We start from the raw sequence: 24,741 nt of genomic DNA on the forward strand, positions 1-24,741 counted from the left end.
GCTTTAGCGCCCTGCCCGCTGCCGCCATGCATTGTGGGGCGGCAGCAGCAGAGCCAAGATGGCGGCCAGCAGGAGGCTGATGAAGGTAACAGCTAGCGCTGCGTCGGGAAGGGCTGGCGGGCGGTGCCGAGCACCTCCACTCCGACTCGGCGCCCCTCTAGGTGTGGGGAGTCGTCTCCCCAGCCGCGGCCCAGTGGGGTGGCCTTCTTCTTTACTCTCGGTGGCACCCTGGGCCGGAGCGACCGGAACGAGAACAGCCGGCACCTAGGCCGCGGCCGTGAGGGGCCTTGCTGTTTCCCTCGCCACCTCCCTGGGCTCCGGCGGCGCCTCGCGGCCCGCCAGCCGTCGCTCGGGGCTGGGTGGGGCGTTCGGCGAGCGCCGCGGGCCGCCGCGTCCCCCTCCCTCGGGGGGCTCCTGCGGTGACTAAGCAAAGAGGAAGGGCCGGGGGGGAAGGAAACGCCGTTGTTGGGACGCCTCGGCTCCTGCTCGGGGCCGGGGCAATCCCCGGGGCGCCGTGAGGGGTCCCGCCGCCGCAGGCGGTGCCGCAATTGCGGCGCGGTCCTCATCTGGGCCCGTGGTGAGGGCTCGGCGGGGAAGCGCCCTCTCCCCACTTCCTGGGGGTGGGGGTTCTCCCCTTTCCCCGCACTTCCTTTGGTGAGGAGCATTCCCCGAACGCTCAGGATGAAATAATTTGATTTTCGTTGTTTCGGAGAGTAACTTCTTCCTTGTATGAGTAAGAGGTTTATCACACTGAAATGTGGACTTGGGTTCAGAAGTTTCTTCATTCACTGCAGACGTGATAATGTTTTTGTTTTCGTTTTACTTGTGCTAAAGTGCGGGTGATACTTGTAACCTCGGCCTCAGCTGGGAGAGTAGGCATAGTTTATTGCAAAACGCTGTTTGGGATGTGTTTCCCATCGTTTTGCTTGAGTACTTCTTAGGAAACGATGACCACGATCCCCCTCACAGCATAGAAGTTTATTTTATGTCTTGTATATAATTGCCAATTAAGGTCACAAACTGTATGCAGTGGGGTTTGTCTAGGACGTGCATCCGTAGTGGCGTGAAGTTTAGTCATCTGTAAAATGCCACGGCAATACCTTATGGTATTTGCATGCAAAGTGCCTGCAGTGTAAATCAATGCACTTGACGGGGCAGTCCTGTGCAGTGTAGAGGAAAGGCCCTGTGTATCTGTTGGGTGGTGTTTGAGCCTTGATGAAAACCTGAACCTGTGGGGTGCAATGTAGCTGTGCACTAGGCTTTGACAGGTGTATGATGATACTATTAAACTTCTTATAGTATCCTGCCTTAAAGGGTGTAGACCCCTCCTAGGGCTGGGATTTCACTAGGTGTAGGGTGTGTTTTGAAATTGCATTTCCTTGATTGTGTAGATACATAATTAACTGTTACAACTTGGTTATTTTCTAAGAAACCAGTAGCTTAGCAGTGCTTTCCTGAGGCAAGTGCTGGTGTTTTAAGTGTGCTGTGGAGTGATCACAAATGAAATATGGTAGGAAGAAATTCTTCACCATGAAGGTGATGAGACACTGGAACAGGTTGCCCAGGGAGGTGGTGGAAGCCCCATCCCTGGAGGTTTTGAAGGCCAGGCTGGATGTGGCTCTGTACAACCTGACCTAGTGTGAGGTGAGGGGTGGGAACTAGATGATCCATGTGGTCCCTTCCAACCCTAACAATTCTACGATTCTATGAAATAGTCTCTACAGTCATTCACATATATTAAATCAGTAGCATAAGCCTTTAGTTGCCCTTAAGGATCTTGATGAGCTAGCATTCTTTTGTATTTTTTCCCATTTTTAATAGCTGTTGTGTTTTATTACAGCTTTAATATCGTAATAGATCTGTTGCTTTATACCCAAATAAAAGTCCTTTTAGCTTCAGATAGTAATCAACCATTTAAATGTCTGGTTTCATAGGGCAGCTTTCCTGCCTGTTCTGGGGGGAAAAAAAAAGAGGCATTACTTGTACAAAAGCATATCACTGCTCCTCTGGTAGGGGAAAATATTTCTTCTCTTTAAAATAGAACATAAGAATCTGAGAGGCAAGAAAATTTGTTCTTTTTATCTGCAGTGCTGCTCACTTTTCTGCCCCCCCTCTGCAGGTCCCCTTTATTTCTAAAATGTTAGGATTTTAATCTTTCACTAAAATGCCATCAAAATAGTTGTTGATTATGTGACCTTCTTTTCTAGAAGGGTGGTGTGGCAGTTGCCTCTCGGAGGGAGTGGTGTAAGAAGGAAGGAGACACTGATAACTTCCCTCTTACATTTTTACTTTCATTTCTGTGTCCTGATGTTTGTGGGTTGTGCATGTTGTGTGTGGTTTCTGTGCTGGTTCCAGAACTGTGAGATGCTGTATCATGAGACTTGAGGGCTGTTAAAAAGCAGCCACCTTCCTGCTTTCTGGGAAGTCAAGTCAGCCCCAGTGGCCTTGAGTTTTGCCATTCATCTCAGTAGGAACAGAGGAGAGCTCTCTCCACCAGATGATGTCATCTGAATTGCTGCAGCATGATGTTTTGAAGGTCCAAACTTGCTTGTGGGCCAACTTGATATAATTAAGTTCTGAATTCACGGACTCACTTTAAAAAGTCTTTCACTGTTGAAGTTTTGCAGTGTAGAAGAGTCTGTGGGTGCCTTTCTCCGGGTCATAAGATAATGAGTGATTATAGCTAAAGGAAATGGACTATTCCAGTATGTCACTCAATTATGTTTAAAATCATTTAGGCTAAGCATTAACTGTCTTTGAGCTAAATATCAAGTGAAAATAAACTTTGAACCTTTTGCAGGTCACATAAAATAAAGCAATTTCCATTTCCTTAAGGTCTTGCCAACATTTTTAAGTAGTGCATTTTTTCTGCTCTCGTGTCATGCATCATAGTTATTCATATTAATTACAGTGGCTCAAAGTGACTGGATGTAGTTAGTTCATAATAACTGACTGTCTGCCTGTCCCAGGAAACTGGGAGTAGGGGTGTAATTTCCAGCTTCCAGATGGAAATGGGTGTCCTTGTCAGATTGTGGAAGCCACTTGTATTGCAAACCTCTTTGTGACAGACTACTACATGTTTGCCATTGTACTTGGACAGTTCATTTTAAAACACAAAGTCAGGTTATAACCAGAACAATAGCCTTGTTATCTCAGGGTCTCTGTTAGCAAAGCACATCTCCTAGGCCAAAGGCCTTATTCGTGGCCTGTTTCTGCCATCATGTGATCTCACTGAAGTTTTCTCTACTGATTTAGAGAAACATCTGTGGACGTTTGCCCTTCCCAGGAGCACACCTCAGGTAGTGAAATCGTGAAATAAACATGAATCATATTACAGTGACATCTGAGGTGGAGTTTTGATCTATGAGATGCCATTACACCTCTTCAAAGAGCCACAGTTGTTAGCTCTTGACTCCTCATGTAATGTGAGAGGTGAGAATAAAGCAGTTTTTGTCAAGGATATGTTGTTATGGACAATCTACCAGGGTCAAACCAGGTAAATAGGGAGTAAATATATTTAGATAAGGGTCAGAGGTTTCTTTTTAAAATATAATTATTTTGCTTCATGACCCTCTCATAAAAAAGTGAATTGTCTCCAAATGTGTCTGATTGTGGACACTGATCTCCAGGAGGCATGCCAGAGATGTCAACGAAATACTTTTCACAGTTGCTACCCACCACCGTAAACCAAGCTGTCCTCTGGGCGAGGTCTGGAGCTACACGCCGTGTGGAGAGCTAGGGGCTAGCTGCAAAGAGGCTATTTTGGGGCTGGATAGTCATAGTACAGACTCAGTGTAATGCTACAGGTTGCTGAGGTGCACTTTCAGTAGGTGTTTTGAGGTAATCTTTGAGAAGGCTGTCCTGGCCCGCGTGCAGATCTGCCACAAGACTGAGTGACGGTACCTGGAAGCTCTGCGCTTTTGTTCCCTGATTGCTCCACGTCCACAAGTATCTTTAGTGTTAAAAATTGAAATCGGATTTGAAGAGCAAACAACACTTCACACATCAAGTGAGGCATGTAGAGAATTATTTTAATCTTACTGGTTTTACTCTGCTCCCATAATTGCACAGTCAAACACTTACGCAATTGTTGAAGTCCATGATAAAACATAAAAGACCAGGCCACGCCCGGGTACTTGCTGTGGATGGCCTGTGATCTCCAGTTTACTGAGGTCCTGTCAATTCCCCAGCCCTTCAGATAAAGGGATTTGATATTTGAAAAACAGTTCTGAACTGGCCAAACATTGATTCCCAGTAAGAATGGTAATACAGTTTTGAGCGTTGTGTGTTTGTCATGCAGAAGTGAGAATTCTGATTCATTTTCCCTTTTTGAAACTGGGAATTGACAAAAGGATTTTTAATGAAATGAAAATACTTTGCCAAAACCTAGAATTACTCACTAAGTAAAAGGCATATGAGTATGCAGGAGTTGTAATGCTGCAAAGGAAAGTTAATAGCCATTCTTACGAAAGCTAGGAGCTGTTTGGGTTTTTTGAGTTAGTTTTGCCATTGTTCTGTGTGTAAAATTTTCTTCTAAGGCATTTAAACTTCTCTGTACTGTGTGGGATTTAAGAAGTAAAACTGGTTTCTTATCAGTGTCTTGAAGCCTGTTTAGCTTTGTGACACTTGATTTAGAAAAGGTATTTATAAACAAGGTAAACATAAACAGCAGATTTGTGGCTTGGAGTTATTGCAGTAGACTTGTTTTCCTTTGTGCATTTAATAGCATTCTGGGCTCGATACAGAGCTCACTGAAGTCAGTATGAGCTCTTAAGCTTATTCCTGTATTCCTGGGTTGCACTCTTGCAACTCTTCACCCTGTTTCCCCATCTGGCTTGGTTTTTTTGGAGAAGTCCCAACACTTGAAAGCTGCATGGGCAAAGCAATTGGAGGTGCAGGGCTTTTAAAAGACTTAACTGCATTTTAGGCTGATGTCGCTTATTTTAATTTCAAACATTTAAATTTTGCTTTGAACACTGGAAATGATTAGACAACATGGAAAACAAATATTTTAAATCCTTATTGAGATGTATGAGAGGTAGTAGATACTTCTATAACTACCTTCAGCATTATACTTGAAGATCAGATACTACCTCTGAAACATTTCAAGTGCTGTGTCTAATGCTTCCTCTGAGCATATCCAGACTACAAACATCACCTCTCCAGAGAGCCTTGTGAAATATGACATTTTTGTTTTACTGATGGGTAATTCAATGCAGCAAGGTTATGTGCAAGGTTGATAATAGAGTGGGGAAGGAAAACTGATTGAAATTTGTACTGCAGTCTCCTAACCTTTAGTTATGCTCCTCCTGCGTTCCTTTAACTATGTTACTTGACAAAATTAAGGGGTGCAGGACAAGAAAAGGAATTAATCTATTTACTGTCTGCTTAGGCCCTCAAGTATTATTTAGAAATTAATTTCTGGACTGTATCCTCTTACCTCATAACATAATTTTTGTCCCTTTGGAGTTGCTCAAGATGATGTTAGATGCAGTATTAACTTTTAATCTGTACTGTTTGAAAGTATCCAGTAGCTCATTCACTTTTTATAACAGTGCATTTATACTGTAGTTCTGTCTGCCTCTATATCTCTGAGGCAGTTAGGTCTTTATTGAGGGTTGTGGCAGGTGTCAGAGAGAAACCAAAAACACCCCTCCTCACATCCTCAAATTGTGAATACTAAATCTCTTACTACTCCTGATGCACTAGATACAAAACCCCTGCAAGTTTAACTTGTGAGCATTACATTGCATATTTGGGAATAACAGTAAGGGATAAAAGAAAGTACAAAACCAACCTGAAAATGGCAGCAACAACAAACCCTCTCCTGTTTAAAAATAAGAGAATTGATTAATTTGGGGTGGCATATGAAACCTCAAACCCTTCCAGTATAAAAAAAAAAAATTTCTCACAAATTTGAATATCTTAAGGGTATAGTTTGGGCAAGTCCTCTGCTAAGGTAGGCTTGATTGTCTATGACCTTCCTGTGTGTGAGAAGAATTGCCTAGTTTGTTCCCATCTGTCCCCTTTTTTTGCTTGTCAATTACTACCACAGGACTCAAGGCAGCAGAAGGGAAACATGGGATACAGCCCTGATACCTCAGCATAATTCAACACTGGTTTGATTTTGAGAGTGAATTCCTGCAAAGGCTTCATGTGTCAGTTTGAAGAGAAAGATGTCCCAAATAATTTTCAGCTACTGCTTTAGTGTCTTCTAGGCCATTTAATTCCCTCTGTCACGTGGTGGAATTGAGGGGCAGATGGGGAGCAATATGCGTATTTGGTTTAAACTTTGCTTTCATGCAAAGATTTATCATTTTGTGATCATCTCCGTGCTGGTTTTGTGCATTTCTTAATTCAGCATCCTTTTTTTTTTTTTAACCTGAATCTAATCATAAACTGTAGGTGTTTAATTTTCCAGTGATGTGAAGCCATGCTCTCCTAATTTGTTTTATTAGCTTAGTAACATACCTAAATTAGAGAGTCATAGTACTCCCCTATTTTCTGTGTCTAGGCAATTGTTCTCTGGGCCAGAAGTGTAATGAACCTGTGAGAAAAGGTGTGTGGAAGCTGCACACCTCCTGGGACATTATGGGGGAAATTTCTGTTGTATCTACTGTGGGTTTAATAACAGTAACAAGAAAATTGTCAAAACCCATTTTCATTTCCTTGTTTTAGAGTGAAGGCACTTGTGGTGCATGTTTATTCATGCTTAAATACCTACTGGTTAATTAGCTTATTTTGCTTCCAGTGTTTGATGTGCTACATCTAGTGTGGAATGGGATTTATCCCTTTTACAGCCCATGGGGTTGTGGTTTGCCAGGACTTCACAGCTTATAATGTTTGAGGGAGTTGCTCTCCTGCCCTTATCAGGGGACAATTGGTCTGGAGTGGGTCAGGCTCTCCTGAGCTGCTGCTTTGTGTGCACCGAGCATCCAAAGCCAGCTGTAAGGCACTGTGTGGATTTGCAGGTTTAGGGATCATAAAGGATCTCTTATAGCTGTGATAATAAAGGTTATTTGCTTTTGAATAGTATGGTTTTCTCTGTATCCTTACAAATGTGCTTCATGGGATTATTTTTGGTAGGTTTTATGTTTTCCTGCTCTAAGGAAATAAAATAATCCTCTTAGGCTTCTTTAAAAAAGCACCCAACTGTCTGTGATGTTGCATAAATCTAGCAGCAGTGGAATTCGAGGATTAATCCACAGGTCTAGACTAAATAGTCCATTTTAGAGTCGTGAGGATTGTGCTGGGCATCAGTTCAATATTCAAGACTCCAAGGTTAAACTGCTGTGTTCCCAGTGTGCCCTTGCTTTCATAGGTGCAGTGGGTGGGAATGTAAATGTTCATCTGATGTGTGGCTGTCATGTGCTTTGTTTCATGTGCATCTGGAAATCTCATTTTCCCTTTGGGTTTGCATTTTATCATGATGATAAGTTTATGCAAGAGATTACTGCAAGTATTAAATCTCCTGCAGTCAGATGCAGAGGGGTTTGATCTAAGATGAACACAGAGCTTCCCTTGTATTGGGAAAACTGCTGGATTTAGTTTTTCAGTGTGTGGTGCCTTTGCTTGTAGCTGGTGTTTTTATTATTATCATATACAGCCCAGCTTTGCAAATATGCCAGCAGCCAGGGAAGAACTGTGTGCTGGCAGAGGGCACCAGGGTTGCTGTATAAGCAACATTTTTCCTAACCTATGTGGACATGCAGGCGTGTGCTTCAGCTTTGAAAGCACTGGGAAAGTTTTATAGCTCACTGTGGATGACTTTTGAATTTGAATTCAGTTAAATTCTCTTTCAGGCTAAACCTCCTGAATTTAATGTGAAAGGGCTAAAACTGGGGGGGAGGTGTGGAATGAAACAGTGAAACCTTGTTTGGTTTTAGTCCAGGAAACAGTTGCTGCACTGGGGATTATATATAATTTTAAATATTAAAATGTTTAAATACCTGTTGTGGTGATTCCTAGATCTCTAATAGATCAAAAATTGTTTGATGAGGAATTGGTGCAGAAACAGCTTGTGCAAGTGTGATACAGCTACAAAGGTATCTTAATGTGTACTGTTAACATTGAGGTACAAAAGCAGAGATAAAGCTGTGTCTCTTGAGTTCTTGATCTAAATAGGGACTAGTATGGCTTAGGTAATTGATGCAAACCCAGAGAAGTGAAGCTGAGCATGCAGGAATTCAATTTTCAGTTTAAATAATGGGCCTGTTCACTGACTTTATCCATGTTTTAAACTGTTACCACATAATTCTTCCACAACACTAGTTTCCTTCAGGCAAGTCCTATGTTGAACTTTATTCTCATGCTTCATAGTGAATAGGATGCTACCAAAGGCCCTAACTTGCACTGGAGGTATAAAAGCATTTTAAATGCACTTTTTAAATACTCCTGTGTCTGTAGTGAACTTAATAACAAGGAACTTCTGTATTTTCATGACACCGTAACAAAAAACAAGTTGGGTGGTTTGTGTGTTTTTATCAGAGGATTTTATTTCTCATAGGTACAAAATTCTGTTTCTCATTTGTGTGGATTACCACCACTGCAACCTCCAGCTGCTTTAACAGTAGAGAAACCCATACTGAGTTCTAATCATTTTACAAACTAAATGCAAGCATCTTCACTTCATGCTATTATTAACTTCCCTCTTCGGTTGCTTTTCAGGAGCTTGAAGAAATCCGCAAATGTGGAATGAAAAACTTCCGTAATATCCAGGTTGATGAAGCTAATTTATTGACCTGGCAAGGGCTTATTGTTCCTGTGAGTATAGATTGTTCCTTATTCTAATGAGCTTTAAAATAGACTGAGGACCATTTGTATCTCCTAAATCCAGAGTTTAGTAGCTCTGCTGGTGACCAGGAGATCATTTCTGAACCCTGACAAAAATCTTTTTCTTATTATAAAACCTGGCTTCCAGAGTTGGGGCTTTGTGCAGAAGGTCATTGTTTATAACTACAAGATGAGTTTTATATAGATGATACTGCAGCATTGGAAACGTTCTCTGGGTGGTGAGATGTGCTCCTGGATTTAATTCTTGCTTCTCTTCAGGCATCTTGTGGAATCTGGAGCAAACACAGTAATCTTCCTGTCACATTCTAGTTAGAAGAAACACCTACTGACATTATCAGACTTTTCTAGAACAAACCACAGAAGACACTCAACTAAAGAAAAATCCACCTGTGATTGCAAGGAGTTCCAGGCTTCTCTGATCATTTTCTGCACATGGATGGTTCAAAATTGTAGGCTTGATCTGACACAAAATTGCAGCCAGTAAGAGCTGTGGACTTGGGTGGCACTTGGGTTACTTGGAAGAGGTGTTGGAAGGGAAAGGCAAATTAAGTTTGTAGTTTATTACATTAAGCTTGAAGTGCAAAATCTACATCAAGTAGGTAACCACTTATATTAGTTAAATAGAGATTTGTTACTAAGGAGAAAGCAGGAAATCTAGCATGCTGAATTCCTTGGTTGAAAGTCACTTGGATTTTCACCTCCTGTTTTTCCACTAACATGGCCCATGCTCTTTGTTACATGAGCTGCTTTGAAGACTGCAGCAAGAGGTGTTGTGCCACTAGGTCATCAGTTCTGCATTTCTTTAGGTGCTATCAAAAAGGATCCCTCTACTGTAAAACCATCCTTTTATTGCAACACATTGAAACCCTCTTTAGCAGTGCCTCTTCTTTGTGAGTTGGAAGCTGTTCCTGAATTCTGAGAGAATGGCTGGGCCCTTACACTTTCAATACAGCAGAATATCCTTAGTTTTCTGTTTACTTTTATTCCTGCAAGCAGTTCCTTTGAGTGGCTGAGGCTACTCTTGCAAATCAAGCAAGTGGGACTTGACATTAAAATTTGACTGAGCTGAGAAACAATATGTGTCAATAAACTCTCTGATAGTTAGAGAGGAACTGTTCTGACTGGGAGTCAAGCAGAAAATGGACATTTTTAAGGCAGGTGAACTGAACATGCTCACAAATTGTGGAGGCCAGAACAAGTGAGCTGTGGGGGGAGAGCGCACTAACTGCTGAAGTTGTCACCACCACCAAAAGTTGTTGGATTGCTTGGATACAAAGAGATTGTAAAGTGACTCTAGTTAGCTCTTCACTGCTGAAATGGTGCTGCATTTCTTAGAAACACGCAACCATATGGCTGAAACTGAAACTCAATGTTTTCTCTTGAACAGTGTTTTAATAAAATGCTCCCCACCCCCAAATGTTGGTAAGCCTTCTGGAGTGGGTTTGATTGCAGTAAATGGTCTGGTTGCTAATGAATCATAGAATCCTAGAATGGCTTAGGTTGGAAGGGACCTCAGAGATCATCTACTTCAACCTCCTGCTATGGGCAGGGACACTTCTCAACTAGACTCAGCTGCTCAAGGCCTCATCCAACCTGGCCTTGAATACCCCCAGGGAGGAGGAATCCACAACCTCCCTGGGCAACCTATTCCAGGATCTCACCACCCTTGTACTGAAGAACTTCTCCCTAAGATCTAGTCTGGTCCTACTTTCCCTCAGCTTCAAACCATTCCTGCTTTTCCTACTGCTAGACACCCTTTTGAAGGCCCCTCTTCCTGTAGGATCCCTTCAGCTATTGGAAGGCAGTTCTCCGGTTCCCTCAGAGTCATCTTCTCTCCAGGCTGAACACCCTCAGCTCCCTCAGCCTATCCTCACAGCAGAGGTGCTTCAGCCCTTGGGTCGTCTTTGTGGCCCTCCTCTGGACTTGCGGCAACAGCTCTGTGTCCTTTTTATGCTGGAGACAACAGAACTGGACACAGAATGTGTGTAATTATACTTCACACCAACTGAGAACTCTTGTCCTCCTTCATGAAGCTTCATACTTCATTTTTGTAGGCTTAAAATGCAGAACTGATTTATTCTTCCTCCTGTTTTCTGTGGTTACTATCTGAAGCAGTTTCAATAGTCTAACAAGTTTTCTAAGTGACATTCTAGGCATTGTTTTTTGTTTCAGCATCAAGAACCACTTTGCTTTACTTCACAGTTCTCTCATCATGCTCCTTCCAAAATGATCTGATAAGAGTGGGTGCTAAAACTGCATACAAATTGAGAATGTTCTCATCAGCAGACAGTGAATGTCTATCTTTAGTACCAATGAATGCTCAGCAGATTTTTGTGTAGTCAGCACAGAGATGTTCTCAGAACATAGAGGGAAATCTGACAAATCCAATTGCTTTGCTTTTGTGCCACGTAAAGGTTGGGAGAAACCTGATTTCCTTGTTGTGCTTCCTGTTTGTGTGTCTCAGAGTTTGTGATGGTTTTTTGAAATACAAAGTTGGGAATAAAAATATTTATTAGGCAGGACCTTGAGTTTGGAGTAAATGGGACTGAATGCTTTCTTACCAGCAGAGATGTCAGCCAGCTTTAGAACAATGTTAGTTGGCTTTTTCCAGGGTGAGTACAAAAGCAGAGCTTCTATCTCCTCTTCCTTACTAAATAGGGTTTGATGTTTCCTGGCACATAGTCGTGGCAGTATGTGTTGGAAGGAAGTCCCTTTAAAAGAGGTCATTTGGTAGATCAAAGGCTTGAAGAATGCTTTTTCTGAATTGTATCCATTAGAACATGGCAGAGTGTTGACCTTGTGCTTTCTTGTTGCAGGACAATCCTCCATATGATAAAGGAGCCTTCAGAATCGAAATCAACTTCCCAGCAGAATACCCATTCAAACCTCCTAAGATTACATTTAAAACAAAGATCTATCACCCTAACATCGATGAAAAGGGGCAGGTTTGTCTGCCAGTAATTAGTGCTGAAAACTGGAAGCCAGCAACCAAAACTGACCAAGGTAGGACTGCTCATGGAGAAGGAACTGGGTATCGAGAAACTCTGTGTTTAAATTCAAAGCTTGTCAGCTGGGCACTGCTCTTCTGGTGCAGTCCTTGTGGTAAGGTTTGTGTTGTGAGTCAGGAGTGTGCAACTCTCTTGGAATCTCATTCTGTTACTGGAGTGTAAGGCGACCCTGACACGTGGCACTTCTACTTCCAGGAAACCTCAAGCTCTTCATGACTGAAGAGTTTATTAAGGTGATGTCCTCACCGTGCTTAAAAAATGTAGAGGTGGTTTGTATGTAGGGGTTTTCTGTTTCTTTTTAAACAATGACTTCATGATCCCTCATAACACCTTCATAAGAAGTGTTCAGTCTGTCTGGATGTTTGAAAGAAAGGATCTAAAACCTCAGTGCTTTCCGTCTCTTAAAATCTCTGTGTGGTTTGGTGATTTGGACATAGGGTTTGAAGTATGTAGGGAGTCAAACAAAACCTGAAATCATAATACAGATTAGCTCTCAGCCTCACAGCAGCAATGATCTAAGAACTTAATGCATAGGGTGTCTTTGGATAAGATTTAAATCTTTTAAGGAAGAAAGTGTCACTGGGTTCTGTGGCAGACTGAGTGTCATCTCTGATGATGTTGGGGTAAGCATCGCCTGTTCTCTGGCAGATAATGATTACTATGAGATGAAGCATTTATTATTGTACATATAGAAAGAGCAAACATCCTTGGGGGGAAAAAAGCATATTTTTAAAGACTAATTCAAATGAGTTGCAGTTTAGTCCAGTGCTAGAGCCTCAGTGCCACTGGAGTGTCTTGCTGTGTAGGAGAATACTTCCTTCCAGATTTCTCTTCAGGTTGTTTTCGTTTCATCTGTGTTCCTAATAGTAAACAGTGCTCTACTGGAGGTTTGCTTCTTGGGTACTTCTGTATGCTCATAAAGGACGTAAGCTTGCATCATCTTACCTCAAAGACAAAACAGGAAAAAAGCTGTAGTTGTTTTGGAAAGATCAGGCAGTTGAATGTTGGGGAAGCAGGAGTGGCAGCAAAAGGCACCTGTTAAACTCAAATAGGTCAGTGAAGATCTTCTGGTTTGTTGATTTATCCCTGATTTTACAGGATAAAGATCCTTGGGGGAGATGAAATTGAAACAATGTGGAGAAGACTTCTCTTAACACCTTATAAGTTTTCTTACCCTTATGAGCCTTCTAAGTTAAGGAAGGATCTGTCTCTACCTAGCCTGAAACACAAGCAAGCTTTAGTTGGAACTATTGAAGCAGTAGGATTGTAGAATTGCCTGCTTGGAAAAGACCTTAAGGTCATGGAGTCTGACCATAACCTGGCATCTCCCTGTACACAGCTGTTAGACCATGTCCCTCAGCTCCTCATCATCCCTTGTATGCAGGAAATGGTGTCTCCCTGAGAAGTAGCAATTCCCTTTTCATCTGAGTCAATAAAAATTACACTGAAGTCAGAATTCGGAACAAATCACGGGTCACCAAAACGTTGCAGACCTCTGGGATTCTGCTGTGTTGTAGTCTTTTGTTTGTCTCTTTAACTCTTTCTTCAAGAAGGCATTTTAGTGTCAACATCTGTTGTTGCCACATCAGTGTCTGAACCTGCAACAGCATCACTGCTCAAGTGCCTATTCCTCTTTTCTTCCATGCTGAAAAATAGGCTTCAGTCTGTTTGCTTCTTGAGCCTTTGTCAAGAAATAATTCAGCATTATTAGCACAGCATCAAAGTGATGGGTTTGATCAGTCAGTTGGAGTCAGTCAGGAAAGTGGAGAGATGAAGTTTATCATAAATCATTAACTTGCCTTTTGTGTACTAAACACACATCTTGCTGCTGTGCTTACTAATTTATGCTTAACATGAAAACAGACTGCTGGTGACAGCATAGTTTTAAAATGCTGTGGGTATTAAAGGAACTTCTGTTAGGAGAATCCTCATCTTTTCTGACTGGTGTGTTAAATAGCCTTAATAACACAGGAACACTTCTTCTCTTGTACTGAGTGAAAGGGGATTGTCATGTGCAGTATTCAGAAGCAGCCATCAATATGGCAACAGTCATTGTAAGGCCAGGACTGATGAGTACCAGCTCTGCCTGCCTTAGGTGGTTTGTTTGGTTTTAAACTCTGGTTTGTGGTGTAAGAAATGCTTCTGCTTAGCAGTGTAGCAACAAGCATATTTCTCTGGATTTTGAGAGTTTATTTTGAGATGTTCCCCATCCCTGTCAGGGACAAATGGGAAAGAGTATGACCGTGGAAAGATGGATGCTCTGAAAGAAGCCATTCAGGTATTCTAGCATCTGCTGGAGTGATAAATATGCTAAGAACTTGTATTGCAGATCTAGGGAGAATCCAGTTAAACTGCTCAGCAGCAGCTTCAGAACAAGAGACAGACTCTTGAGTGTTCACACAATGTGTAGCTGGGTTGTGGAGCAACCTGCTCTGGGTGGTACAGGTATCCGTGTTGTAGGTGAGTGCAGAAGGAAGCAGCTGGCTCCAGTGTGCTGTGTATGAAGTTTAGTTACACTTGCTTTAAAAACTCTTGGGATGCTGCTTTGCTTTCCTCTGGGTAGCCCACATCTACTCTATCAGAACGTTGTTAATGTAGTTGTACAGTGAAATGCTTTTTCTGTTTATCCACCCAGCGTAGCCTTGCCCAGGCACAAGGACACCTTTAAGTGGGTGGATAGGGGAACTCCTGTTTGTTGTTGCTGGTCTGGCTTTAAGTGGTTGGGAGAATGTCTGAGGAAAACACAGCAATAAATGTCATTGTACTGTGTGAGCTTCCCTACATTAATGTCAAGTACAGTTCAGTTATTTTAAGAATGATGTTTCCTTTGAATGTGGCAGGGGGGTGTGCATAGACATGGCTGTGAACAGTGAGGTGAAAGACATCTTGCAGTCCTCGTCCATTTGCTTGCCCACTTACACTGGAGCAATACCCTGCCTCTGCTGGTGGAGGTATTTGGGATAAAGGGAAGAGTTGTCTGCTGCTTACAGGAAAAAATAGAGCTGGGAAAAGCATTTCCAAAAGCAGTCCTGGTTACAACTGCAGCATCATGACAGGTGTTGGGAAAGTGTTCTGTGATGGAAATTCCATCTTTACCCAATCCCTTGTGTATGAACTTCTCTGTGAAATTTGCCCTCTTAGTCATAGGAGAGGTTTTCAGGTAGGATGCTAGGTACATCAGAAATAATTTGTAGTGCATTTTTGTCTCTCCTGAAGTTGATTTTGTTTACAAATACTATTTTCTGGTGTTCATCCACAGTCATTGAACTAAATCTTGGCATATTGTTGTAGCTTGTTCATGCTTTGCTTTGGAAAAGACCCTAGATTTATGGTATCATATTTAACTGCAGATAGAGCTCTTTTCTTATTGGGGAATTGTGCTTACTTTCTGAATTTTCATTTTGTTTCTTTCTTTTTTTTTTGTTAACCATCTTGGTCTCTGACAGTGTTTATACTTCTCTTAACAGTAATCCAGTCCCTCATAGCTCTGGTGAATGATCCACAGCCCGAGCACCCCCTTCGGGCTGACCTAGCTGAAGAATACTCTAAGGACCGTAAAAAATTCTGTAAGAACGCTGAAGAGTTTACAAAGAAATATGGTGAAAAGCGACCAGTGGACTAAAACCTGACACAGTTGATGTCAGCACCCTGTGATAGAAGATCGGAGCAGTGCATTTGAGACACCCCCGTAAAGCAGGACTCTATGGAAAATTGACAAGTGCCACCTTTTGGTGTTAACTTGTGGCTGTTACTAACTTTCTACAGTTTTCTTAATCAAAAGTGGGCTAGGTAACCTGTAAAGAAAGGATTAAAATTTAAGATGTTCTAGTTCTGCTTTCTTTGTTTAAAAATCACTGCTTCAATATTCTTTAAAGTATGCTGGGTTTGGTTTTTTTTTTCTTTTTTTCTTGTCAGAATTTATCAAAAATATCTTAGACTTCTATTCTGCCCTTAAATTGGAAAGGTTGTGGCTGTCACTTCTTTATCCATACAGTTCCCACTCTCTTGAGTTCATTTAATTCTTCACTGAATTTTATTCCACTCCCTAAACTCATGTTTTAGGCTGGGGGGGGCGGGGAGGGGCGGGGAAGGAAAAAAAAAAATCCCAGTTCTGGCAGAAAATTCTTTTGAGTGTTTGGCAGTTTTGTTTCCTTTTTAAGTGTTGCACTGTGCTTTGTGGGACTTGCTGCAAGTTCCCCTTAACTTCAGTTTGTAACATAATAAACAACAAACCAACCAACCCCACAAAAACACCCAACCACAATCAATCAGAATCTCCAGGTCTTATGTAAATCTGGCTGATGTTACCACAAGATGTTTATTAAACGGGGAAACCCAAGTTTTTGTCTGCGTCATTGAATTAAAATGTGGCTTAGGTCCTGCTTTTGGAAAACTTTGGGGAAAGAAGAATTCTGTAGCAAACAAGTAGTGGAATGTTGATTACAAACTTCTTTCACTTCTCTTCCTAATATCCATGCAGAGTAGCTAGGGAAATGTGCACAGAACAACATTGCCACCCGCTGGGAAAAGTGCCAGAAATGGGGGACCATGAGGTACCAAAGTGATAAATTGGGGTTTGAGTTAAAAACTTGATAGCTTGGATATGTTAATTTTGAATTTGAATAGGAAATCTGACAGCGCTGCTGGTCATCCTAGAACACTTTTCCATCAGAATGCGTAAGAACCATCTGTGCTTCTGGGATGGCACTCCTGCCCCTTCCCAGCCCAATTCCTGTACAGTTCTCACTGGAGAGGGTATGAGGACAGGATTAAGCAATAACCTGTATGAGAGTGTGCTTTCCTGCTGCTCCTGCTCTAAACCACACAGGTGAGATGATTTATGAGAACTTCAAGTACCATTCTGTCACTCTAAATGCATCGGGCAGAGCTGTTTCCCCACTGCTCCAGGGCACCCCTACGCATGCTGAAGGAAGCCCTTTCTGTTCAGAACTGAGCATCCTTTGCCGTGTCTCTGCTCTTCTCCTGCCTGTCTGTCCTCCCCAGTCAGCAGTGTGATCATAGCTCCACAGGCAAACTGCCGCACAGTCAAACTGCCTCCTCCTCTCTGCCTGGCCAGGCTGGGTGTGCTATTGAGCAAACAGCTTCATCTTCAGAAATCCGTAGGCATCCAGGAGCACACAGCACACTGATGTACAGAAAGCTGAGTTAGAAAATCCCTCATGCCCAGCTGGTTCTTTGTACTCCTGAACTCAGTTTTAACACAGCCTCTGCCTTTGCAACCTTTCAGAACTAGTGTGTCAAGCAGTAGGTCTCTTTTGGTTTTAATGTCTTGTATATCTGCTATCTCCTCAGTCATCCTCATCTGGCTTTCATTTCTTAGTGTAAACAATGACAGCCCAGTACCTCACCTCTGTTGAAAGTAAAGTTTTTTTATAAGTTAGGGAGCTAAGAAATTTTATGTTTAAGTGCTCTCAGACAGATTCTTTGGCAGGTAAATAAAGTTATACCGCGTTCACCTTATTTACGGAAACTTGCATTTCCTAAGTGTTTTCAGGCTTGTGAGAGCACTGTCTATAACCAGATCTCCACATCTTTGGTGTCTCCATTTGCAGGAAGTTGGAACCAATTTTGTTTTGTTCACTCTCACTCGGATTGATAATAAAATAATGCCAAATTAGCTGTCAAACTGAAGTGTGTAACTTCTGCACCACCCGAGTCACTGTACCTCTGATCATGTCTGTGGGCATGGAGATTTGCCATTCTCTAAATTTTCTTGTTCAAACCAAAACCTTAGCACTGGTTTGCTGCCCTCATTCCTGCTCCATAGTACACTTCCTGATTGCAAGCCTCTCAGGGCAAAGACTGCGTTTCTGCCACTCGGTATGACTTGGATGCTGTGGGAAGGGGACTGGAAGGGCTGTGTAACTGGAGGAGCTCCAGGCCTGCAGCAGCGCTATGCCAGCTATTCCAATTTCATCTGCAGAGGTCACATAGAAGACAGATGTTGCTATCACTTCTATTGATGTGTGCTTCATAGCTCAATTCCTAAACTACAAGATGTGTAACCTAAGCGATGGCTTTTGTTTGTAGGCAGCCCTCTGAAAACAAGACAGAGATCCAATGCTGGACTGTATGGTTGAAGCCTGAGGAGAGAAAAATTGAAGTCCGAAGTCCTATTGTTAACTCAGGAAATCACCTTCTTGTTCTCTCTGGTTCACTAAGCCATGCTGAATTCTAAACCTGCAACTTAATATCCAAAATAAAAACAACATATTGGTGAAACTACACCCAGGAGTACTGGTACAGGCTTTCTGCAATTCCATTCTGCTACCCTAATAAAAATTGCTCTCAAAGGCTTTGTGGCATGGTTTTATTTTCAGAGAGGTCTGGGGTTTAGACTAGTTATGTATCCTGGTAGGGTGACAGTCGTCTCTGTAAATGTGTTTAATGTGAACTCAGTCTTGTCTTTGAAGTTTTAGTAGAACCAAGCTCTTCAGTTGGACCAAAGGGATACAATCACAGAATGTGCCAAACTGTAAGGGACCCCAAAGATCATCTGGTCCAACCTTTCTAGGTCATAGTGTCAGTTAGACCTCTTCTCTTAGATTCTAACTCATTTTCTGTTGTTTTTTTTCTGGGACAAATAGAATGACATGGAAAGGCTGGGTCCTAAAATGTTTTGGTTTAAGGACCTTGATGGATTGTTACAGCTGTGTGATAGGAATTTCAGACTTGATGTGGCCCTGGGCAGCCTGATCTTGTCAGTGGTGTCCCTGCTTACTGCAGGGGGTGTTGGACAAGATGACCTTTGAGGATCCCTTCCAACCCAATGCAATCTGGGAATCTGTGAACCACTGAGGAACTTCCTTATCTATGCAGAGCTTCCCTATTTGGAAGTCTTACCTTCCCTATTTAGAAGTCTTTTAGTAGTTCTTTATTCATTTCTTTACGTGAGACTCTCTTGCATTTAAAAGGAAATTTGGTGTTTAATGCTGTTCACTAAAAAATAGAAAACTTGCACAATCCGTGGTTTTAGTGGCAGTACAGAACTTTCCCTGCTCTGGTAAAACCTACCCTGATCTCGTGTTCAGCTGGCAGAAAATGCTTCCCGCAGGCACCAGGTGAGTAACTTGCTGAGGGTTATAAGCATAGTAGTCATTGGATAGAAGATGGAGCGATTAAAACATTAAAAGTAAGGTTAACAAATAGCCACCAAAGCAGCGTGACGTTGCAGGCAAAGCCGGGCTCTAGTGTTAAATTAAGGGTGCTGTTGTCAGGTCTCTCCCTGCCGGTGAGGGGGTCGTGGGTCACTAGATGGCACTGGCGGGTCTGGCTGTGCTCTGCAGCCGCCTTCTGCAGCTGTGGTGCCTGGGGCTCGTTCTGGTACCACGCAGCAGGAACGCGCCGCCAAACGCCTCTGGGAAGGGCTGCAGTCTGGGGTTACTCTGAAAGGTGCCTGCTGCTCGTCTCTGACACTCGGCTGCGGGGTGCAGCGCTTGCACGCCACCGTGCTTGGGCTTTACAACCAACCTGTCAGATACGAAAGTAATTATGTGACAGCGAGTTAGGAAAGAACCTGGGAAAACATTTTGTAAAGCATCCTTGCTTTTTGTAGTTGTAGAGAAGAAAAACTTCCTCAGATGGCCTACAGGGAAGGTCAGACAGCTCCCACTACCGACAGAGCAGGAGCTATCGTTCCAGCATGCCAAAGGCAGTCGCAGGAGGAGCAGGCAGGTGAGTGATTCCCTTTGCTCTCTGGCTGCAACTAAAACCAAAAGCCTGAAGCATTGCAATAGAAAAAGGCCTGAGTTTATTTATTTTTCACTTCAAAGAATGACAATCATATAGAAATTTCTGGTATTTTAAAAAAAAAGTTAACCAAAACTCATTGTGTTACATAGATCACTTTTGTGCAGCAAATAAGCATAAACAACTAAGGTATTTTTTCCCCTGCGAAGGTTATACGTGAGTGACAGGGCCAGGGGTCAGTGACAGGGCTACTTCTTAAACACAGTTAAAGGTATCAGCATTCCTAGGGCTTGTTGGCATTTGAATGCCTCGATGACAGCAGTTAAAATGGACACGAGGACCTTCTCCAGAAGAAAACTTGCTCCCGGTTGGTGCACAGCCCTCCCACGCGTTGTTCATGGGAGGCAGCACAGGCATAGTTGCTGGTGAGCTCAATATGCAGTAGTTACTGAACCAGCAGATGGGTCAACAGTTGCTGTTCTTCCAAAGTCACCCAGTGAAAAAAAAACAAAACAGAAAAAGCTTCTGTGGAGGAGCTGTGCCTGATGTTACTTTCCACACAACATTAAATGGAAAAAGCCATAACTCCTGCTGGCTGAGGCTGCACGTGGGACATGGCTGCAGACACCACCATGCTAACCCCATGATCTGACCACTCTGACCCAACAGACACTCTGAAGATAACATGTTCCTGCATCCCTCACCATTGGTGAGCAGGTACCAGTAGGGGGAGAGCAACCAGGACTAAGTGCCTTGAGAAAACCAACTGCTGAAGGTGCCAGCACCCACACCAAGCAGTTGGTCCAAAGCAGCACTTGCTCCCCAGCATGTTCCCTCTTTGCAGTTCAGTTCAAAAAGAGGAACGCTCAGAGCCCTCTGGGTGCGTGTCGTGGTCTCACAGCAGCACATTGTCTTAATGCTGCTCACCATCATGGTGGCAGGAGCTGAGCCCAGGGAGGAGAGCTATGTGCTGGAATGGTGAGTGAGTGGGTGATGCTGAAGAACTTTGTCACGTTCAGAGCAGATGCTGTGGCCTCAAAACTGCCAGTCAGGGCTCTGGGGTACTGCTTGAAGCTGCTTACAGGGTATTGCTCTTCCATGAAACCCCTAGTGCTGTTCCCAGTGTTCACAGCTCCTGTCAGCTGTACCAGGAGGTATTACACTGCTAACAGGGACCTGGCTTCTTGGGGATGTTAGCAACTGCCCGTCACAGTATGTGTGTGTGTGTGTGCTTATTTACTTAAAGGTCCTTGAATGAACAAAGCTGGATGCTCCTGGTTTTATAATGGCTCTGTAGCTCTGGCTTCATTAGTGTCTGGAGTTCATGGAGGCGCTCCCAGGACTGTGAGAAATCATCTGGTCCTTCCCCACAGCCACCAACGGGTGGGACGCTCGGGTACCCTGGATGCACCATCAGCTCAATCGTCACTGTCCTGCTCTGTGGCGCCGCAGGCGAGGGCGCTCTGGACATGAACTCCGCGATGGCAGAGTCGATGGCACTCCAGATGTTAGCCACAGACATGTTCTTACCCATGGTGCTCAGACCTATGTAAATGTCTGGCCACCTGCAGCCAGAGGAGGGAACACCGATGTTACTGCTAACCAGGGAGTCAGAGAAGGGCTGCAGCCAGTGGATTATTAAGAAAAATGTACCTAAAACTCAAGATAGAAAGGGGGGGTGTGGGGGTGTGTGTTTAAATTTAAACTTCTAACTGCAGACAAAAGTAAATCCAGAACTACAAGCAGTAAAGCTTTTTCTTTTCCTACTGAACCCAGGACACTCATTAAAGCATCAGTTCATCAGTCTAATCCCCAGCTCCAACACTGCTGCTACTGTCATTACACGCACTGCCACAGCACAAGGGCTGTGTACCTGTGAGCTTACAGGTGCACAAAAGGAAGGAGCAGAGCCAAACTGAGAAATGTTATCAAAATAACTTACTAGGCCATTTACAACCCAAAGAATTAACCATCTCCAGAGAGTAATCATCAGCTAAGTGGAAATAAAATGGAAGCCACCCTGCTAACAAAGCGTTCTGCTTGAATGTATCAAAGAGCCATAATAAAGAAGAGACAGTGGACAAAATGTTACTACTCAAGACCACACAGCTAAGAGGACACCAGCTAGAGGCTGTTTCAACTTGCTTCTTTGTTCAGTCCTGGCTACAAACTTCATTCTTCTGGCCTGGTGTGTCCAAGCCCAGGAGGTCTGTGCAAGCATACACAAGGGCAGAATGGGAAGTGTTTGGAAGAAACCAAGACTGGAGTCTTCACCTGCATGATCAGGGAAGAGCCCAGCTGAACACTCAGCTCTTCTTGAGAAGAGTTTGCAGGACTTTGGAAAAAGAAGTTTAACTTTTTTTTAAGCTGATGGGATTTGCTGATGTCATGCACAGTCATGGAGTCTCCAGTGCCAGAAACTGACCTCCAGGGTCTCACTGTGGTAACTCAGCACGGATGCTGAGCTGGGTTTGCTGTGACCTCAGCTGACTGCATTCATTCTCCCGGGTTTCACCAGGTGTTTTTCTCTAAGAGCCTGTCTGGCCCTCCCCCGGCTCCAGCATCCAGGCAGCTATAAACGTGCAGGTCCCGGGGCTGCCCTGTCACTTCCCTGCTGCACCGTGGAGAGCTGGGTCCGGGAGCGGTGGCTTCCCGCAGGGACACAGCCCCCCCCTCCCCCCCCTTCGGTACGGCCCTTGGCCTGCGGGGCTTCCACCGAGCTCTCCCGTGCGGGCCCTCGCTCCCGATGAGCCCTCTGGAACTGCTGTGCCCTTCAAACACTGCCCATGTGCTGCTCTACAGAGAGCAGCCAGCCTGCTGCCAGCGTTCAGAACAGCTGACACCAAAACAACATCCCAGAACGTTTTCAGTAGACTTGAGAAGTAATGCTGCAAAGGACAGCTGACTGCAAGGGTCTCAGATGAAATGTCTTCAATCCCTAAAATATTGCCTGATTTAAGCTTTTCAGAAAAGTATCTTTATTGGGGAAGAGCTGAGCTTCTGGGGTTTGATGCAGGACACCAGCAAACCTGTTTGCTCAGAGCAGTGATCACCTGCAAGCCCTCCCAGCTTCTTGCCTCCCTTTAACAACTAACACTTGTTTCTAGTTAGTCCCTTTCCTGCTACTTAAAACCCTCTCACCACTGTTGCAGAGAGATGAAAATTTATTTCTTGAAAGCTTCCCCCTGAAAATACTTTAAAAATTCTGGGGCTGCTCCAGCACTTCAGCCTCCTGCTATCCCAAGAGCCAGGATAATGCAGCTCAGCTGGAAAGGCTAAGAAGCACACCCTGAAAAGAACAATCCCCTCCAGGTGAGAAGTGAGGCACCTGTGTTCAAACAAAACTCCTCACTAAGCCCTAGTGCTCCCAGTGCTCTGTACTTCTGCTGAACCTTGTTGTATGCCCCCGAGTGGAAAGAGAAAGGTGGTGTGTTCCAGTCTGAAAAGAGACTATCAGGAACTGATGACACCTGAAAGCTGTACTGCAGAAAGGATGAGTGATGCCTGCCTTACCTTATTCCATGATGTGTAAATACATCCACTGTGTTAAAGGAATCTTCCTCTACTCCCAGATAAAAGTCCATCAGGGCTGGTGGAATCCAGTCACAGTTATGAAGGCCTGGCTCTATGGGGACACGTGTGTACTTAATCCCATACTCCTGCAGCACCTCTGCAAACACATGCCTGACCTCTGCAAGTGAAAAGAGAGATACTATCATCAGCAACAGGACAACCAGCTCAGCATGTCCCCTGCAAGCTGTTAGCACAGAGATGTCTTTCCTTTCCATGGGTAAGAAAATACAGTTCAGTTTGGTTTATGTCCTGCTGAAATGGGTTTTGCCATCTGAATGGGAGTCCCCTTCTGCACTGGAAACATTGTTCCCTCATCATCTGCTATAGGTACCTTGTCTTCCCCTCAGCACTGAGCATTTAGTCCAGCAACCCCTTCTAAATTAGTGACTGTGGTCCTAGAGTGCCTGCACTGTCAGGAGCAAGTTCTTCATTGGGTCCTTGTGCAGCCAGATTTGTTGGGAGGGTAAACTGGCAGCAGCAGTGTTGTCCTGAGGCAGCTAGCTGCTGGAGTGGGGCTTCCTCTCTCTTTTCCATCTCTGTACCACAATGATTTTATCTGCAGACCAGGGATGACAGATACTTCCTCATTTCTGTAAAGCATGCAGGCAGAGGTTGGTGTGGAAACACAACTGACAGGATGGGCTTCTTGTGGCACCTATAAGAGCAACCAGCTCTTGCAAGGTCAAGCATTCTAGTTCAAACTGCCCAGCCTGCCTCCTTTGATGTGGGTGGGAGCATGGAATTAGGGTGCTGAGGTGAATTATCTGCCCTTGGAGGTGAAGATGTAACCTGGGCCGTTTGTGCCATTCATCCCCTTGTGTTGCTACAAGAAGATACAGGCCACCAAGCAGCCAGTTTGGGCCCAGAACTGTCTCCCCAGCACCCAGGTGGGAACAGAGGCTTATTGCCTGAACAGGGAGCTGTGGCAAGGGAGTCCCCTCTGAGATGACTCTCTGACTCTCTCACTGGGTGCTGGCAAAAAAGAGAACTCCCTTCTTACCTGGGAGGACATGGATGTGCTGGTGCCCATCCATGTGAGGAGGTAGGTGACCTGTCAGCTCACGGAACAGCTCCACCTGGGCCTTTAGTTCCTGCTTCACCTGTGCAGCAGAGAAGGATCAAAGCAAGATCTGTCAGCAGGCTGGGATCAGGAGAGTGCATGGGAGCTGCTGGAGACTGTGCTGGCCAGTACTTGGGGCCTGGCCTTGGGAGGCACAGGGTGCTCTGATGTATGGACATGTAATGCTGCTGGCTTCCCCAGAAGCTCCCCTAGCTCTGGCTCTCTTTATGGTACTGGTTGTGTGGATGGTGCTGACACTGGGACTTTCCAAATCACACAGGGTATCTGGATACCCATTTCCCTTGGAAATAGATACATGGGTGCTTATACCCCAGAGGCACTTCTGATCACCTGAACACATTCATGGGGCAAAACCAATAACCTCCTTAAAGACAAAAGCCTCTCCCAAGGTAATGAAAAGCCTACTGCCTGCTTAGCACTCATCTGGCATTTTCCTGTTCCTGATTTATAGGTTCTTTCTAAATATCTGCTCCAATGCCTCTTCTTCTTCCTCAGGTAAGTAGCTAATGGGACATCAGTGTGCACAGGCACTGGAGGAATGAGTTCTCAAAGGCTGCAGAGCCTTTGGCAGAATTA

General features: G+C 44.0%; 2 protein-coding genes across 7 annotated transcripts in view; one reads left to right on the forward strand and one right to left on the reverse strand.

Annotated features, from left to right (window-relative positions):
* UBE2L3 (ubiquitin conjugating enzyme E2 L3) lies at nucleotides 1-18,115 on the forward strand. The gene is made up of 4 exons (XM_068157269.1): nucleotides 1-85; nucleotides 8,668-8,763; nucleotides 11,610-11,796; nucleotides 15,269-18,115. Exons 1-4 carry the CDS (start codon nucleotides 59-61, stop codon nucleotides 15,421-15,423), a joined length of 465 nt encoding a protein of 154 aa, XP_068013370.1. The 5' UTR covers nucleotides 1-58; the 3' UTR covers nucleotides 15,424-18,115.
* YDJC (YdjC chitooligosaccharide deacetylase homolog) overlaps nucleotides 15,686-24,741 on the reverse strand; it is an 18,385-nt gene continuing 9,329 nt past the window's right edge. For 3 of the 6 annotated variants that reach the window (XM_068157263.1, XM_068157262.1, XM_068157264.1), the window contains exons 4-6: nucleotides 24,085-24,184; nucleotides 23,025-23,202; nucleotides 19,547-21,076 (exon numbers count right to left, since the gene is read on the reverse strand). In XM_068157263.1, the coding sequence (XP_068013364.1) occupies nucleotides 20,752-21,076; nucleotides 23,025-23,202; nucleotides 24,085-24,184 (603 nt within the window). In that variant the 3' untranslated portion in view covers nucleotides 19,547-20,751. Of the gene's footprint in view, nucleotides 19,293-19,546; nucleotides 21,077-23,024; nucleotides 23,203-24,084; nucleotides 24,185-24,741 lie in introns of those variants that run through there. The other 3 variants (XM_068157265.1, XM_068157267.1, XM_068157266.1) reach the window with 3 other exon arrangements.

This window comes from Melanerpes formicivorus, unplaced genomic scaffold (assembly GCF_026170545.1).
Source record: "Melanerpes formicivorus ecotype bairdi unplaced genomic scaffold, bMelFor1.0.p_v2 SCAF_36, whole genome shotgun sequence".
NCBI lineage: Eukaryota > Metazoa > Chordata > Aves > Piciformes > Picidae > Melanerpes > Melanerpes formicivorus.

What these genes read in the sequence shown, in the direction of transcription:
- UBE2L3 (XM_068157269.1), top strand. Translation starts at nt 59, where the DNA reads ATGGCGGCCAGCAGGAGGCTGATGAAG. An exon ending in CCAGCAGGAGGCTGATGAAG is followed by an intron (nt 86 to 8,667) that starts GTAACAGCTAGC and finishes GTTGCTTTTCAG; the next exon opens with GAGCTTGAAGAAATCCGCAA. An exon ending in GGCAAGGGCTTATTGTTCCT is followed by an intron (nt 8,764 to 11,609) that starts GTGAGTATAGAT and finishes TTCTTGTTGCAG; the next exon opens with GACAATCCTCCATATGATAA.